The 16,193-nt window shown below is 46.9% G+C and overlaps 1 protein-coding gene across 1 annotated transcript in view; it reads right to left on the bottom strand.

Annotated features, from left to right (window-relative positions):
- Positions 1–16,193, bottom strand: part of Nid2 (nidogen 2) — a 59,719-nt gene that overhangs the window by 31,696 nt on the left and 11,830 nt on the right. The window contains exons 4-7 of the mRNA XM_021204207.1: positions 11,302–12,029; positions 2,210–2,359; positions 1,379–1,624; positions 618–818 (exon numbers count right to left, since the gene is read on the bottom strand). Of these exons, the coding sequence (XP_021059866.1) occupies positions 618–818; positions 1,379–1,624; positions 2,210–2,359; positions 11,302–12,029 (1,325 nt within the window). The remainder of the gene's footprint in view (positions 1–617; positions 819–1,378; positions 1,625–2,209; positions 2,360–11,301; positions 12,030–16,193) is intronic.

Below are 16,193 nucleotides of genomic sequence, written 5' to 3'. Positions count from 1 at the left end.
CAGCAGAAAAAATGTTTTTATTCTTGTGCTAAAAAAAAAAAAAAATGAAAAAACAGACTTTCCAATGATTTTAAATGGCAAATCCAGGATGTGAATCGATTTACACGTTGACTCCAAATCTCAGCTTTGTTTCAGAACACTGGAAAGCATCTTCCCGTGACTCCAAAAGCAAACTAAAATCATCAGCTGAAACAGTTACAGAGAATCCTAAATTCTAACAGTGAATACAGGCCATGCAGGAGAGGACAGTATCTTATCGGTTGTTACTATCTGAAAATAATGGGCAAATATGACGACCAAGTCATTCTGAGAACTGGCTGGGACTTGTGTACAGAAGTCAGCACTCTGATCACCTATCTACCTTAATATATATATATATATATATATATATATATATATATATATATATATATATATATCCACACACACACACACACATATAAAATGTAACTGTGTATACTTCCTAAAAACAAGAACGAACAAAATTCTATCAACTTCATTTTGTGTTCTATGCGGTTTGGGACATTCCCTGTGACTATTCACTTAACCTATCCCTTGTCACTGTCTTGTGAGGCAGGCACCATGTCCATTTTACAGCTGTGGAGACTCATACATACCTGAGTCCCTGTGATGATAAAACTCTTTATATGGAGTAATGTGGGCTGTGAAATTCGCTGGGATGAAGGGCACCTGGCCTTCAATGTTGGTCTTAATGCTCAGATAGTTCTCTGGGTCGAGCCCCTCGGCAGTTTGAGTGATACGAACCCTCTCCTCTCCAGGGTGAAAAGTGACTTCCACGTCATGGACAAAGGCAGCACCTGCGGGAGACGGAAACTCAGCAAGTGGGTGACAAGAACTCTTGTTTAAGTCATTCTGAGGACTGGCTGGGACTTGGATGATAAAGCGCTTGCCTACCATATAAGAGGCGTGGGTTCGACTAGCTAAGAGGAGTGTGCGTGTCCTCCCCCCAGTCTGCTGGACACGGTACCTAAGGAGAGTATGCCACGCCCAGGCTCAGTTCTGGGAAGCTGCAGACCCTCTGATTTCCCAAAGGTCTCAAAGACTCTCAATTCCCCCTGTCCCGTGCTCTTTAAAATCTAGCATATTAACAGAGAATGTTCCAAAGTTACACTAACTTGATACTTCCGTGCTGAGGGATGTGAGGGACGATAGTAAAACATAGGAATTTACCAGCCATTAAACCGTTACGTTTCTTTCTGTAAGAGCAGAAAGCCTTCTATGTACAACAAAACCTCTGCCATTCAAAACCTCCAACAGCCTGGAATCTGGGCACGTTTCTCCAGAAATAAATTCATCCGCAGAGGCTGCCCAGGTACCACATCTGAATCCCGGTTTGCCAGAACTAAGCTCTGCTCACCTGTGAGGCTGAAGCCATTCTTAGAGCCTGGCTTCTCCAAAGCAAAGAGCCAGCCAAACAGGCCTCCGATGGGCAAGACAGGGAGCAGGGCCTGGGCTGCGGGCTGTGGGATATGGCTGATGGCAGTGTAGGCTCTGCCATCATTGCCCACGATGTAAGCATGCAGATCCACGTCAGTGAAGTGCACAGGAGTGTGACCCACTCGGAGGTGGCCACTCACTTTCCCATTCACTCGGTGAGGTGCCCCTGAAAGATAAAAGCAATCCTTTCAGCCTTGGTCACCATCAGGCTGGGGACAGGTATACACTGATAAACTCACTCTCCTGACCATGCTCACTCTTTGGAAACATTGCTTTACTGTTATTGTTGTTATTACTGTTGATTTGGGTTTCTTGAAATAAGCTCTCTGTAGATGCCAACTGAGGATTCATGATGAAATCCAGGCTAGCCTTCAACTCTCGCCCCTCCTACTTCTCCTGTTTCAATGGTGTTACAGTTATAGCTATGAACCATATTTAACAAGTCCCTTCCATGACCGGTTCCTCACTTAGGATCCAGTCCTGTCTGTCATCTCTTCCATTCCCCTTCTTCACCCTCCCTTTTAGCTCTACCAAGTTAGAAAGAGTGCAAAATGGAAACGTTTCAAGTTACTCTCAAATTAGGAAACCAGTCCAAACATATTTATCACTCAGACATCCCCTGAACCCCTGAAAGTTACTTGTGCTGGGACTCAGGCATCAGAGATGTAAGACCACCAAGCAGAACCCACACTGGAACTGGAAACAGGCAGGTGTCAACAATATACATGCAGCAGCCCTGGCTGTCATTCACCTTCTGGTAGGCAGTGCTTCCCGTTTCCGTAAAACCTCGACTGACAGTGGCAGCAAAAGCCATTGGTGTAGTCGGTACAGAAGGCATGCTGGGAGCACTGGCCATGGCTGTGTGCGCAGGTTTCCCGGTTGGCGCCATTATACGTGAAGACTGCAGAATAAAGCAAAGAGCATTAGAAAGCCAAAGGATTCCAGCATCGCTACTACCAAGCTTCGCCAGACGTCACAAGCGCTCCATAAAGTCGGCTTGGACTGTAATAAACAAAAAGATTAGACACTACGAAGATGGGAATAACATTCAGTCTGAGGGATTAACTTTATATTTTCTGGCAAGATGCTCAGATCATCGCGGCCAACTGGGTCTTACTACATACAATGAGGGTGAGCTGAGTGGCCTGAGAGCAGCCTCGCAGGCAAACCGGAAGAGCGCATTGGAGTGAGCTTTATGAAATCACTATCTGTTGAGGTGTTAAAAAAAAAAAAAAAAAAAAAAAAAAAGGCCAAATACTGGCAATTTTGTATGACTCAATGTAAGAGTAACCTTTTGAGAGGAAGCCAAAAAAGAGGAACTAAGAACCAAGGTCTGTCTAACTCTTAAGGAACCCAAGCTTAAAGGATGTACACACACTTGCCGTCAAATGCAGGACTGGGACAGGAAGAAAGAAGACCAAGGAATAGGGTTGAGGAGCGCCAGGTCCTTGCAGGCTTTGTCTTTTCCAGCCTGAGTATGACTTTCATGCAATAGAAACAACCTAGTCCACAGAAACTCCACAAAACCACTCTGAACGAGAGGAAGCTAGACCCCCAAATCTCCCACACCCTCTTCTCATTACAGAGAGGTTCTGTGCAAGAGGGAGAAGGAATAGAGGGAGGAAGAATGCGAGGAGCCTGGGATCAATGCCATCAAGTTATCCTCTGCCGAAGAAAAGGCCAACGTGTGCCCGAAAGTTGGGTCACAGGCAGGTGGGCGCTTTCCGCTAGGATGCCGCAGGATACCTCAATCCCAAGCACGGCCACCAGGAGGCAGGGTACTGTGCATGCTTCTGCCTCCCATCCCCCAGAAGTCAGGGTAGGCTGGAGACACCTAGAAAATTCGGATCAAGCAGGAAGGGCAAAGAGTTTTAGTGCACTCTAGCCACTGATGCTGGCCTGAGTGTCAGCTTTGACTACTCAAAGGAAAAAAAACAGGCTGTGGTGGCCTTCCAGGGCTGTGTTTGAAAACGAGGGAACAGGCCAGGGTGGAAGAAACTGAAGACTCAGTATTTACTCAGAGTATTCCAGGCGAGAACAAAAACCAAGACAACGAGAAGATCTAGCTTCCCCACGTGTGACAGTGCAGCCTCGACAAACACTTGCATCAGCAAACACAACTATTACAGAGCTAACGTTTAAACAGGCTGAAGTACACCATCGGCTTTAACATTAACCCTCATCTGCACCAGAGCCTGGGGGTAGCAAGTCCTACTTTTCATCTTTTTCAGATAAAGAAACAGAAGCAGAGGATTAAGGTGACTCACCTGAAGAAGTCAGGAGTGCAGCAAGCAGCTAGCTCTGACCGCGGAAGGTTCCAGATTCTCACTACTCCCCAGGGGTAACCCAACTAGCACTAAGGGCTACAACTAAAGCTTAGCAACTAACGGGTGTTTGCAGCATGCTGAGAGAAGGTAAGAAGTGGCGAAGGGGACTGGAGATGGCTCAGCAAAGGCCCAAGTTCGGTTCCCAGAACTCCCATGGGTGGCAACACAATCACCCGTAACTCCAGCGCCACAGGATCTACTGCCCTCTTCTGGCCTACTTTTGCACCTAAACTCACGTGCACATTCCCAAACACAGCCGGACATTAAAAGTAAAATACTTATTGAGAAGTGCTGAGAGCAGCGAGAGCATTCCTTGGGCCATTAAGACACCCTGGGAAGCAGCGAGCTGAGGGGCCATCAGCTTAGAACACCTTGGTTAAAGAGAAAAGCTGACCTGTCAGAATGGAGTCAGTGAGTACCTTGAGTGAGCCCAGCTTGACAGAAATAGAAAAGTAGTCATAACTCAACTTTTCTTTTCAACAAGTGATAGGCATTAACTTTTTTTTAAAAATAGAAAAATGACAAAACTTAAAAAGAAAAGCAGAATGGATCGTGACAAGAATATCACAGGTTTTTCTATGGAGAAAACTACTTATTGTTATTGGTTTAGGAATGGTGTGTGTGTGTGTGTGTGAGAGAGAGAGAGAGAGAGAGAGAGAGAGAGAGAGAGAGAGAGAGAGATTGGGGATAGATCCCAAGGCCTTCTGCATACTGGCTGTTCTTTGTCACTAAGCTATGCCCCTTATCTCAACAAAACCCAGGGTGAGTCAAAAGATGCAGGCGTGTCAAAGGGCAGAGTTTCCCAGCTCAGATAGGTGCACGTGTACAGGTGTGCTCCTGAGTCAGCACAGGGGGCACTTCAGAAGGTCACAAGCTGGGCCATCTTTAGCTGCTCTGCTCTGGGAGACCACAGGCAAACGTCACATGCACTCCCTGGGCTCAGAAGCCCCCAACATGTGCAGCCAGACTGTCTCTTCGCCTCCCTTCTGGCACTAGGACACAAAGGCAATCCAATCCTGGTGGACAGGGGAGTCATTTTCAGCTATGTCCATTAAAAAGAAAGCAGGTTTCCACACGAGGCTTGGCTTGCAAATTAAGGGTAGGATAGATGGATTTTGCTGTTTTGTTATTTTGTGAAGACTGTACTGACCTAGACAGACCCTACTTTAAGCCTTATCAGGCCGGACGTGGTGGCGCACGCCTTTAATTCTAGCACTTGGGAGGCAGAGGCAGGCAGATTTCTGAATTCGAGGCCAGCCTGGTCTACAGTGTGAATTCCAGGACAGCCAGGGCTACACAGAGAAACCCTGTCTCGAAAACAAACAAACAAAGCTTGAAAGCCTTATCAGGAAATTGAGAGTGGGATGGAGGGAGGACTGGAGGCAGGAGAGTTAGGTTAACTCAACTAAAACACTAGATGTGATCATCCTGTGAGCCACAGGCACTGTCCAACAGCTTACACAAGACTACGAATGCCAAAGTGTGTGTGTGTGTGTGTGTGTGTGTGTGTGTGTGTGTGTGTCAGAGAGTAACTCATGGGAATCAGCTCCCTCACTCTTTCGAACTCTCTCCCCTCACCCTACACACACACACACACACACACTGCGTACCACATAGGTCCCAGGTCCTAAGGAATGGTGACCATCTCTCTGTCCCAGGAAAGAGTTCTAAGCTAATAAGAAACCAGAACGGAAAATGATGAGGATTCCTTATAAAGGCTCTGATAAGATTCCAACATCAACCACAAAGAATGAACTTATTGGTAAGCTAACCTGAGACCTTCCTCAGCCTTTTTATGGAAAGCTGTGTTTTGAGAATGGAACTCGAACCAAGCACACGCCTTTCCCGGTCACGCAGAAGCCAGGGTTAAGGAAGATGTGCTTCATTTAAACCCTTGCCCAGGCTCTCTCTCCTACACATACACTCACACACCTTACACCTAAAATGGAGATGTGTTAGCGAAAGCAAACACCTCGGGCAATTTTCTTTCTTTCACACAACAGTTGAACAAATATTTACTAAACACTCTAAGCCACTGGTCGAGAAGTCAGGCAAACTGCTGTTCTGAAGTTCGTGTTCTCCTGGGCAGCAGTCAGTAAACAAATATGGCTGGTCTCAGCAAGCTGGGGCCTTGGGAGTAAGAAGTGCAAATGAAGAGCAAGAGAAAGAAGATGTCTAGGTGGCTCTAGAGGCAGAAGAGACAACGTGACATGTGAGAAGGGGAACAGAGACTGAGTGTGACGCTGCCCTCGGGCACTTTGTGTGGCCGCGTAGGCTTCCGGATGACATGGCTGAGACACGGGTGACAACTGCTGAGGGATTCTTCTGGAAACTCCATAGCAAAGCCCACCCTCAGCGTGGCACCTTCACAGGGAGGGTCAGTATGTTAGGAACGCTGAGATAACTGTTAAAAGAACTAATTCTGAGGCCCACCTTAAACCCCCCCCCACTTCCTTCCCAACTCCATGGGAATGTCAGGAATCCATGCTCCAGCCTCCACAAACTATAGATGGCTAAAAATGCTACGTAGCCAAGCCTGGGCCAGCAGTGGGCAGAGGCTGCCAGGCTTAATGAGCTCAATTTGCCATACACGTGACATCTGAGGTCGGACAGCTGCAAAGGGCATCTTAGGGTTTCTGTTTTAAATCTCACTTTTTCCCCCATTCAACGTTTTTTTTTAAAAACCTCTTCTCATACCCTTAATAGAAAGGAAAATGGGGTGAGAATAAATACAGGAACAAAGCCAGGGTGTTGCCTGGGTACTTGAGCCTTCTCCTAATTGGGAGTTTTTAACAAAAATAGAAAATTCTCCTCTGGACTTGCAAAGGCTTAAGCACTTGTCTCTCGCCGTTCTCACAGAGTGCAGCCTCGGAGGAAGGAGGTCCCATAGTGTACATCACAGGAGGACACACAGGGCGTCCTGCACCTGCCCCATAGCAGTTTGGGCAGACTTTCTGCCTTGAACAACACTGATAGCTCCCTTAAGAACAAGAATCAACGTTTTCACCACAGGGCAGATTCCCCATGCTCCCACCCCCACATGTTCTCACCTCCCAGAATGACAGACTACATAGAGTACCATATCTGCTTTGTGACAAGCAGCAGTGGCATGCCTTCCCTGCCAGGCTGCATGGCCATTCTGTATGTATATACAAGGTGTGTGGTGATGCTGGTGGCAAACCAGTCAGACTTACACTAGCTGTCAGGACACTAACAGGCTCTATCTTACCTTCTGGGTGAGGGATGTGACCCACCAGGGACTTTCTGCACACAGGTGTGATCACAGGTATGGAAGCCTCTAGTCACGGACTGTCATGAAGGTAGCCATGGGTTTGAGGCTTTGGGGCCAGGAGGTCTGGAAAAGCCTGCTAGAGTTCCTCCTAGAATAGACCTCCAATGAGCAGGACACTTGTGTAATCCCTCTGAAGGCCAGAAGGAGAGAAGGGCTCAGCCTCTTCCAGGATAAATGACGTCCAAACAGAAAGAGGAGGACGCCTCCATGGGGCAGAACCCACAACGTATCTGGAGCCCAGGGGCCGGCCCTTCTAGTTCACATTGCCAAACCAGAGGAAATCATATTGAGGTACATACAGAAGAGCCCCAGCAGGTTCAAGAGCACCCTAAAACCCGTTAGTCGGCCCCAGTGGCTGTCTGACAACACGGTCCCTACCAGCTGAAGCATCTCTGGCAACTCCTCAACTCACCCCTACCCTGGTTCCATTTCTACCTCTGTGCCTACCTTTCCAGAATGTTCTTACCCTCTCCCCTTTTAATGCCTTAGATTCAGATCCCCAAGACCTACTTGAAGCATCCCTCCTTCAGTAAGACTTCTCTGACGGCAGCCACCACCACAGGCACAGCCCCTCCATGGAGTCCCTGACCTGGCTGCAAGCACGTCTGTCTCTTACTCAGCAAGACACGACTCATTTCCAGCCTCCAACCAGGCTAATGCCATCTCCTTCCAGTTAATTCTGAGCATCAACCAAGGTAACAGAATCTAAAGCGAAGGTCCTGCTAGAGTTCCAGAAGGTCCTGCAGCTCAAGAAAACGCCCCCTCAGTCTCTCACAGAGAAGCACACCGGTGTTTGGGTAATTTCTTGGCTTGACAACAAACTCCTGGAAAATACAAGTCACCTCAGAGAGAGGATGCTCACACATCCGCTGCACTGCTGGCTCATTGCTGGCTCGATGAGTGATGAAAGCAAATGATACAAGGCCAGAACCTAGATGTGCCTGACGCAGACATAATTTGAAAAGAATCTGGAAATTTGATGGAAAAAAAAAAGTCTGTAAGTGGACAAGCATAATGTGCTTAAAGGTGCACACCTTTAATCCCAGCATTCAGGAGACAAAGGCAGGTGGATCACTGTGAGTGTGGGGAGGGCCCAGTCTACATAGCAAGTTCCAAGAAAGCTAGAGTTGCACCGTGAGACCCTGCCTCAAAAGTAAATAAATACATAATCTATAGGTCTGAGGAGGTGGGTCAACGAGTAAAGAAAAATTTGCTTTGCAAGTATTAGGACCAGAAGTTGATTCCCAGAACTCATGTTAAAAACACCAACAAAAAAATAAAACCAAAACCAGGAGAGCCAGTTAGTTCCTTAAGACTTTCTGGCCACCAGTCTAGACTACTTTCCAAGTAAATTCCAAGCTAGCAAGAGACTCTATAGATGATATCCCTAAGGTGACACTCAAGATTGTCCTCTATCATGCACATAAGCGCACCTGCACACACGCGCGCGCGCACACACACACACACGCATAGGTGCACACACATGCACATGTGCACACACACACCCTAATAAAAACAATACTAAAAAGAAGAGAAGGTCAGGCAGTGGTGGCGCACGCCTTTAATAGCAACACTCAGGAGGCAAAGGCAGGCAGATTTCTGAGTTCGAGGCCAGCCTGGTCTACAGAATGAGTTCCAGGACAGCCAGGGCTATACAGAGAAACCCTGTCTCAAAAAACGAGAGAGAGAGAGAGAGAGAGAGAGAGAGAGAGAGAGAGAGAGANGAGAGAGAGAGAGAGAGAGAGAGAGAGAGAGAGAGAGAGAGAGAGAGAGAGAAATTTTCTGAGCCTTTAACAAAATCCAAATTCCCTAATTCAGCAACTGAACACTACATGCTTAAAGGGGAAGTTAAAATTTATTGGGAATAGTGCTTTCTACTCAGAAAATAAGATTCAAACAGCATCTCCCTTCAAACTACACAACAGAGCTGTGGGAGGTCAGGTCATCCACCATCGGAAGCTGGGGACTTCCTACCCTGAGCTGAGCTGGTATTTGCAGGTCTCAGTCACCCCCAGAGTAAGCCCACAGCTACTGGATAAACCTCCCACACACCAGTGTTTCCTCTGAACATAAATAACAATCACATGCTTCTGTACTTCACACAGCTCACACGCATGAACTTACACACATGAACACACAAAAATATAATTTAAATAAAATTTAACAGTATTTTTTTCCCTCTGAGATTGAAAAGCTTCCAGTTGGGCAATCTCCCTTTGAATGTCTTTTTCATAAATATTCTGGCATTTAGATGTCAGTATTGGCTACATTTGGCAGCTGATAAATACCACAGTTCATGCCCCTCCTGGGTTATGCCGTTACCCTCAGTTCCCAGTTCCATTTCAGGCTTTCCTGAGCTCTTAAACAGCCACGCACAACCTTTGACACGGTGACACACTGTCATCTACAAAGTTCATGCTTCAAGAACCGTGACTGAGTTACAACAGAACAATCTCAGAATGTTTTAAGTGAGTTTACAGTTTTTGCTGGGCCATATCCAGCTACCCAGGTTGCAGCCAACTGTACCCAGATCCACTTTTTGGCAACTGTGTGCTGTTCTTGGGTCAGGAAAATTCAACCCCCAACACAAGGCCACTCAGAAACACAACTGTACCACAAAATCCTGTTGAGAAAATCTTTGATTCATGCCTTTACATCTCTTTACATAGAAAGAACCCACACTGAAAATTTTTGGAGACTGTTAGAAGGATCTGAAAGTTCTAGAACCTTAAAAAAAAAAAAAAAAGTCCATGCCTTTGGCTTTACAGAAACAACCACTCATCAGACTTCATCAAGGAGAGAAGCAGTCAGGAGACAGAAGCTTTTTAATGAGTCTTTTTGTTTTCAGCTCTTCTGTTTTCCAGCCTAGCTGTTCACTCTCTACCCATCCTCCACCCCGTTTCCCATGTTTGAAGTCCTCTAAAAATTAGTAACGACGAAGGGCTATTTTCTTTTAAAGAACCGACTAATGGAGGCGCACAGAAGGTCACATCTAGTCACATTAACTCCTGGCAATACATTTATTTATAGAAAATCAGAGACTTGGTTGGGGGTGAAATAAGTTGCCTCAATATGGCCAAGATTCAACTTGACACCAATGCTCCGTCCCTAGCTATTGCCCTATGCTCTGTTAAACACAAAGTGTTCCCTTCCCTTCTGAAGTATTTCTCCAACTAACTCCTGAACCTGCAGAAAATGTCCTAGCAGAACCAGAAGGTCCTCTTTGCTAGGTTAATGTTTTTGTCAAAACACTGACAAAAACTGTAAAGTTGAAACATTGTGGAGAGAGCCGTGACCTCTGACCCTTCCCTCCCGGCAGAGATCAGTGAGCAGGTCCTGGGGGGGAGGGGGGGGGGAAATGAAGCTAGGGCCAGTTTCTCAGTCCATCAGTGTGGATGAAAAGCTGTCCCCTCTGGGCATTCCCTGGCTACGGTCAGTGCGTCATGGAATGAGGATAAGGTTCCGGGGAGGTGAAGGCCACAGCTGTGGGGAATCAGAAATGACAGCAGACACAGGTGTCTACCATGATCTTTCCCTGTAGGCTCATTAGCATATTTGCCTAAAGCTGCACAATGAACTCACCATAGTCAAAGCTAGATAGATGGCTGTGCCCTCCGTCCTATAATGCCCAGGAAGCCTCGAAATGGCTCACCTTCCCTGAACTTGCAAACTGAAATATTTCATTACACTTGGGAGGAGAGCTGGCACAAGCGGCCCAGCTCTTTCCCCACTCCATGAGGCCTAAGTTTTTAGAACACATTATTAATGGTCAGGAAGCTCCAAGAGAAACTTTTCTGCCAAGATGCACTTGGCAAAGGGAATTTATCTCCTTAAACACAAGGAGGAAAAATCAAAAATCAGTTCCAATCTGCTTGCTAAACTTTTCACCTATTCACTCAGAAGAAAACCACAGCTGTATTTTTTGTTTTGTTTTGGAAGAAGTTTCACTCTATAATCCAGGCTGGCCTGGAATTCTCTACATAGCCAAGGCTAGTCTTGAACCTAGACAATCCTTCAGCCTCAGCCGGCTCCAGCCTATCCCAGCCTGCTCTAGCCTGCCCTGGCCTGCCCCAGCCTACCCCAGTCTGCTCCAACCTGCCCCAGTCTTCCCCAGCCTGCCCAGTAGAGGAATGAGCACAGGTGATTGACCATTTCTAGTTTGTCAACTCTGCTACATTTTCTTTAAACGAAACCTCAAATGCCCAGTTTTTTCAATGCACTTACCTTGATCATTAGATCCCACGTGGTCCTCCAGTCCTACCACATACCTCCCTCCACTCAGGGGTGGAACGTGACCAGACACAGGGTAATTAGGAAGGACTTTTCCTTCCAGAGGAGGGACAGGAACATCTGGCTCTGAAGGCACTGGCCCTGCCGCTGGATAGGACTGGGTGTTTCTGCCCCCAAGGTCTTCCTTGCCTGGAGTCAGGAAAGCTGCACCTGCTTCTGGAGGAGCTGGGGCTCTGGTACCCATCTGGTCCAAAAGCTCCGCTGGGTCCTTGAAATCCAGAACCTCTCCCTCTCCCACCGGTGGCCCCTGTTTGGTTTGAGGGTCCAAGGAAGCCGATTCTGTTTCCCGGTAGGATGGCCAGTTCCCAGGTGCTGGATATGGCCAAGGAGAAGCGCGATCAGAATCTGGGGATGAGGTGCCACCGTCCACGAGGCCTGGATCAGCCTTTGAATTGAAAGACACATCAATTCTGCTGTGGCCTTCCAGGGCCTCCCCTGGTTCAACTGGTGGGTATTCAACATCCTCTTCATTCTCATCGTAGTAATCGAAACTGTCCTCTGTGTAGCTCTCCAGGGCTGCGGCGTGGCTGACGGGGGGCTCCAGTGCTGGGGAGCGGGCTGTGGAAAGGTCACCTCCAACCGTGGCTGGCCGGACGTTGTCCAGGGCAAACCTACTGCCGATGTGAAAAGCCCACGCTCCAGGAATCCCCAGGTTGCTTAGTCTGAGAACAGAGGAGAAGAGCTGATTGTAAGCAGTCCATTCCTTCTCCTTCAAAGTTTGGTCTGAAACCAAAAGACTATAAAGATCAGAACTGAATTTTCCCCGCTGTGCCAAACAGAAGCAAACCTTCCAGGAAACTGAGAGAAATCCCATGCTGAACCTTTGCTATACGCTGCCTTTTGTCTGGCATTGGGCGTGGAACACTAAACCATCAGGTTATATGTCTGCTCCAGAAGCCCAAACCTGGTCTGTCAAAAACCTGGCTGGCTGAGAGCAAATATTTTGTGCTTTCTCTACTTGAATGAAAACTTAAATCACGCTCAAGTTTGCTTAAGCTTACAATTCTTTGGACACTTAACCAATACTAATGTTTACAGGTCTGGCCCAGCCTGCACCAGTGAAGACCAGAGTCTTCACTACCCTCTGCAAGGTAAGGGAGGTAGCTACGCTCAATCTTATTGAGGAACAGTTGGTTTAGAGAGCTCTGCTGGTCTTAAAATCACACAGCCAACTGCTGGCAGAGCCAGAGCACAAATTTCATGCTAACAAGAAAACGTATGTTCCAAATGTACTGTGGATTCACGTGGACTAATCTATTAATGACAGAGGATGACAGATATAGCGATACTTTTTAATGTCCAAGTCTAAAACAATCTTTTGCTCAATGCGGGTGAGATACAACTGTATTAAATGAGACTCAGTCTCTGGGGACAGATCTTCATTTTCTCAGTAGAGTAGACCATGAACCCCCGCTCAGTTCCCAAGAATCTCTTTTTTCAGAGGAGTCTCACCAGATAGTCCCAGCTATACTCAAGCCTGAGATCTTCTGCTGGGATTGTAAGCATGTGGCACTCTTGCCGGCTCAGTGAGCCACTATTTCAATGTCAACGGCACGCTGTGAGGAGGACAGCTATGTGTAGGACTCTAAGATAAAGCTGGAGTTCATGCCGGGCGTGGTGGCGCACGCCTTTAATCCCAGCACTCGAGAGGCAGAGGCAGGTGGATTTCTGAGTTCGAGGCCAGCCTGGTCTACAGAGTGAGTTCCAGGACAGCCAAGGCTATACAGAGAAACCCTGTCTCGAAAAACCAAAAAAAAAAAATAAAAATAAAAAAGCTGGAGTTCATAAAACTCTGGAAAGCTGGAACTGGCCAGCGATCTCAATCCTGTTCTTGCACTAAATACCATGCTCAAATTCTCCCACACTATGGAATTTCCTCAAAAGTCAACAATGAAGAACAAGAGCGAATGGCTAATAAGAAGTTTTAAAATTCATGGGATCATATAACAAGAGATCTTTGTTCACTGGGGCAAGTATTCACCATTCTAGTCTAGGTTTCTACTGCAATAATGTTTTCAAAATGGTTGAGGTTTTCTCCAGTTCTCTTTCTCTCTCTCCGCCTGTGCTCTGTCCACAGCCCACTACCTATGCCCAAGTGTGTGTGTGATACTGCTGTCACACTGGCTGGATTTCGTCACCTTGATGCAAACTCAGACATACCTGGGAGAAGGGAACTTTGATTAAGCGATCACCTCAATCACACAAGCCTGAAGGCAAGTCTATTGTGGGGAGGGCATTTTCCTGGTTAATGATTGATGGGAGGAAGAGCCGCTCACTGTGAATGGTACCATCCTTGGGTACCATCTCTGGCTGTGTTAAGTAATTAGGCTGAGGAAGATATGGGAACCAAGCCATGACTTCTGCCTTAGCTCCTGTCTCCCTCCAGGTTCCTGTCCTGCCTAAGTCCTTGCCTTGGCACTGTGACTCAGGATAGTAAACCAAGTAAACTCTTTCCTCCCCAAGTCAGGTCAGGGTTTTGTCACAGCAACAGAAAGTAGATGGCAGCTACTGTTACAGTTCACTTAGATACAGAAAGCAAACTGCCATCCTCTCTGCAATTTGCTACATTCGCTTGCTATGGTTCCTTTTTATTGTTTTTGAAATATGGCCTCACGTAGCTCAGGGTAACCTTGAGCGTCCCTTCCTCCTGCCTCCACCTCCCAAATACTGGGATACTAAGTGTGAGCCACTGTGCCCAGTTTGTGTGATACTGAGGACAAAACTCTGGGCTTTATGTCCACAAGGCAGGTATTCTCCCAGCAGAGCTTCATCTCCTGCCCTCCCTTGGTATGCTTATAGAAATTAAGGTTGCAAATAAAACACACTACAGAAGACAAAACTCCAGGCTGCTAAAATGGCTCAGCAGGGAAACCTGCTTATCTCCAAGAGCTGAGAGCGTACCCAGAATCCATATGGTGGGGGGAGAGCACAAAACACCATCGCCCACAAACTCGCCTCTGGCCCACACCTCCAGCTGCCCCAACCCCCAACTCTGCACAGTAAAATGCAATTTTAGAAACTGAAACCAATCAGAAAGAGACCCTGGGCCCTGAGCTCAGCCCCACAGCAGGGGTGCTGCAGCTGGGAACCCTCTTGAGTTTGGAAGTCGACAGCTATAAAAGCTTCAAAGAGAAGGAAAATACAAATTATGGAAGAGTAAAGCTAAATAAATGCCTTCTAATGAGACATAAATCAATATGCTGGCGTTTGCCACAGTGCCTGATGGGAATCTAAGCAATTAGTTTACCCTCCACTCTGAGGTCGTTTGGAATGCTAACTGATAGAAAGAATTTGTCTCCGAGAAAGGAAAACTGGATCATAAAGCGGGATGGCCATGCCTTAGTGCCTGGGATCTTAGGAAGAACATGTGAGAAAAGTCCCACATTAAAGGCTCAGCGCAGGCCCTGTGGGTCATACCTACCTAATAACTACTCTCCTCTCTTCCTGAATGTGCATACACTTCACAAGAGCCCTGCAAACAGGGATAATGTATGACCTTTGTTTGAGGAAGAGATTCCAGACTAGGAATATGGTCTCCTCCTTGGGGATGTACAACAGAGCATCCAGAGAGAGCTAGGACCATGATCCTGAGCTACTTCAGTTCACAAATGTCCTCACAGTGCTGGGCACGGGCAATGCAGTGTCTGAACCTCTATGATGACAACAATACTGACAGAATCTGGAGGAAAGAGGCCTATGAGACAGTGTTAAGCATGGGAACACTGAGTGGGAGGGCAGACCCCACTCTGAAAGGGGAAGCAGCACAGCTGTCACTCAAAGTAGAGGGAGGGTAATTCTGACTTGCGTTTCATGTTATTAGTCTGTTGTCTGTATTTTGTCTCATCTTATTAAGCGTGGGGTTCAACAAATTTGTCAGTCACTCCGGTAACATCTCGCGCTGCGTCTCTCTGGCAATTCTGATATTTCTGATATTTCTGGAATGCATCAAAGGAGGAAATGAAGGAAGAACCGGAGTGGGTGGATCGCAGTGTGTGTGTGTGTGTGTGTGTGTGTGTGTGTGTGTGGAGTAGTAGTAGTAGCAGTAGTAGTAATATTTCAAGCACTCAGTCCTCCTTCCAAGGGCTCTATGTACAGCCTGGGGAGTGAGAGTCTTTAAGCTCCTGGGGAGGAGAGAAGAAAGGGTGGAAGGCAAGTAGCTATCTTTGTTCTAGAGTCTAGACTACACAGCGGATGAGAAGGAGATCAGCAGACACTCAACCTGGATCGGGGAACAGGAAAGAACGCTGTGCATAGAGCCCTTGGAAGGAGGGCCGAGCGCTGGAAATACTACAATTTTTTTTAAGGCACAGGTCCTGGACGCCAACAGCACTTGGAAAGAAGGACCAAGAATCACAGAATATTAGAATGAGAATTAGCATCTGCATGACCATAGGAAGCTGGCGTGCTTGCATGCGTGCGTGCGTGCATACATATGTACACGTATGCCTGTGTGTTTGTGCAAAAAGTTTGTGAGGAGAAGCAGTTATGTTTCTCTACTAGAGTCATAAAGGCCTCACATGCACGCATGTGCACACAGACACACACACTGCCATCCACCCACTCCATGGATTTCCTTCATTTCCTCCTTTGATGCTTTCCAGAAATTTCAGAATTGCCAGAGGAGCAGAGTGAGATGTGACCAGAGTGACTGATACAATGAAAAAAATACAAACAACAGAGAAACATGAAATTCAAGTGAGAACCACACTATCTACTCTGCTTAAGAGATCACCCGTTTCTGTGCTTCGGACCTGTGTTGACTATGGCTTGGCCATTTAACTCTGACATAAGCAACTTCGTTAATTTCTGTAAGGCTATTTGTATAC

This window comes from Mus pahari, chromosome 8, assembly GCF_900095145.1.
Source record: "Mus pahari chromosome 8, PAHARI_EIJ_v1.1, whole genome shotgun sequence".
NCBI lineage: Eukaryota > Metazoa > Chordata > Mammalia > Rodentia > Muridae > Mus > Mus pahari.
The sequence above is the reverse complement of the archived record's forward strand: the minus strand, read 5'-3'. Positions and strand labels throughout refer to the sequence as shown.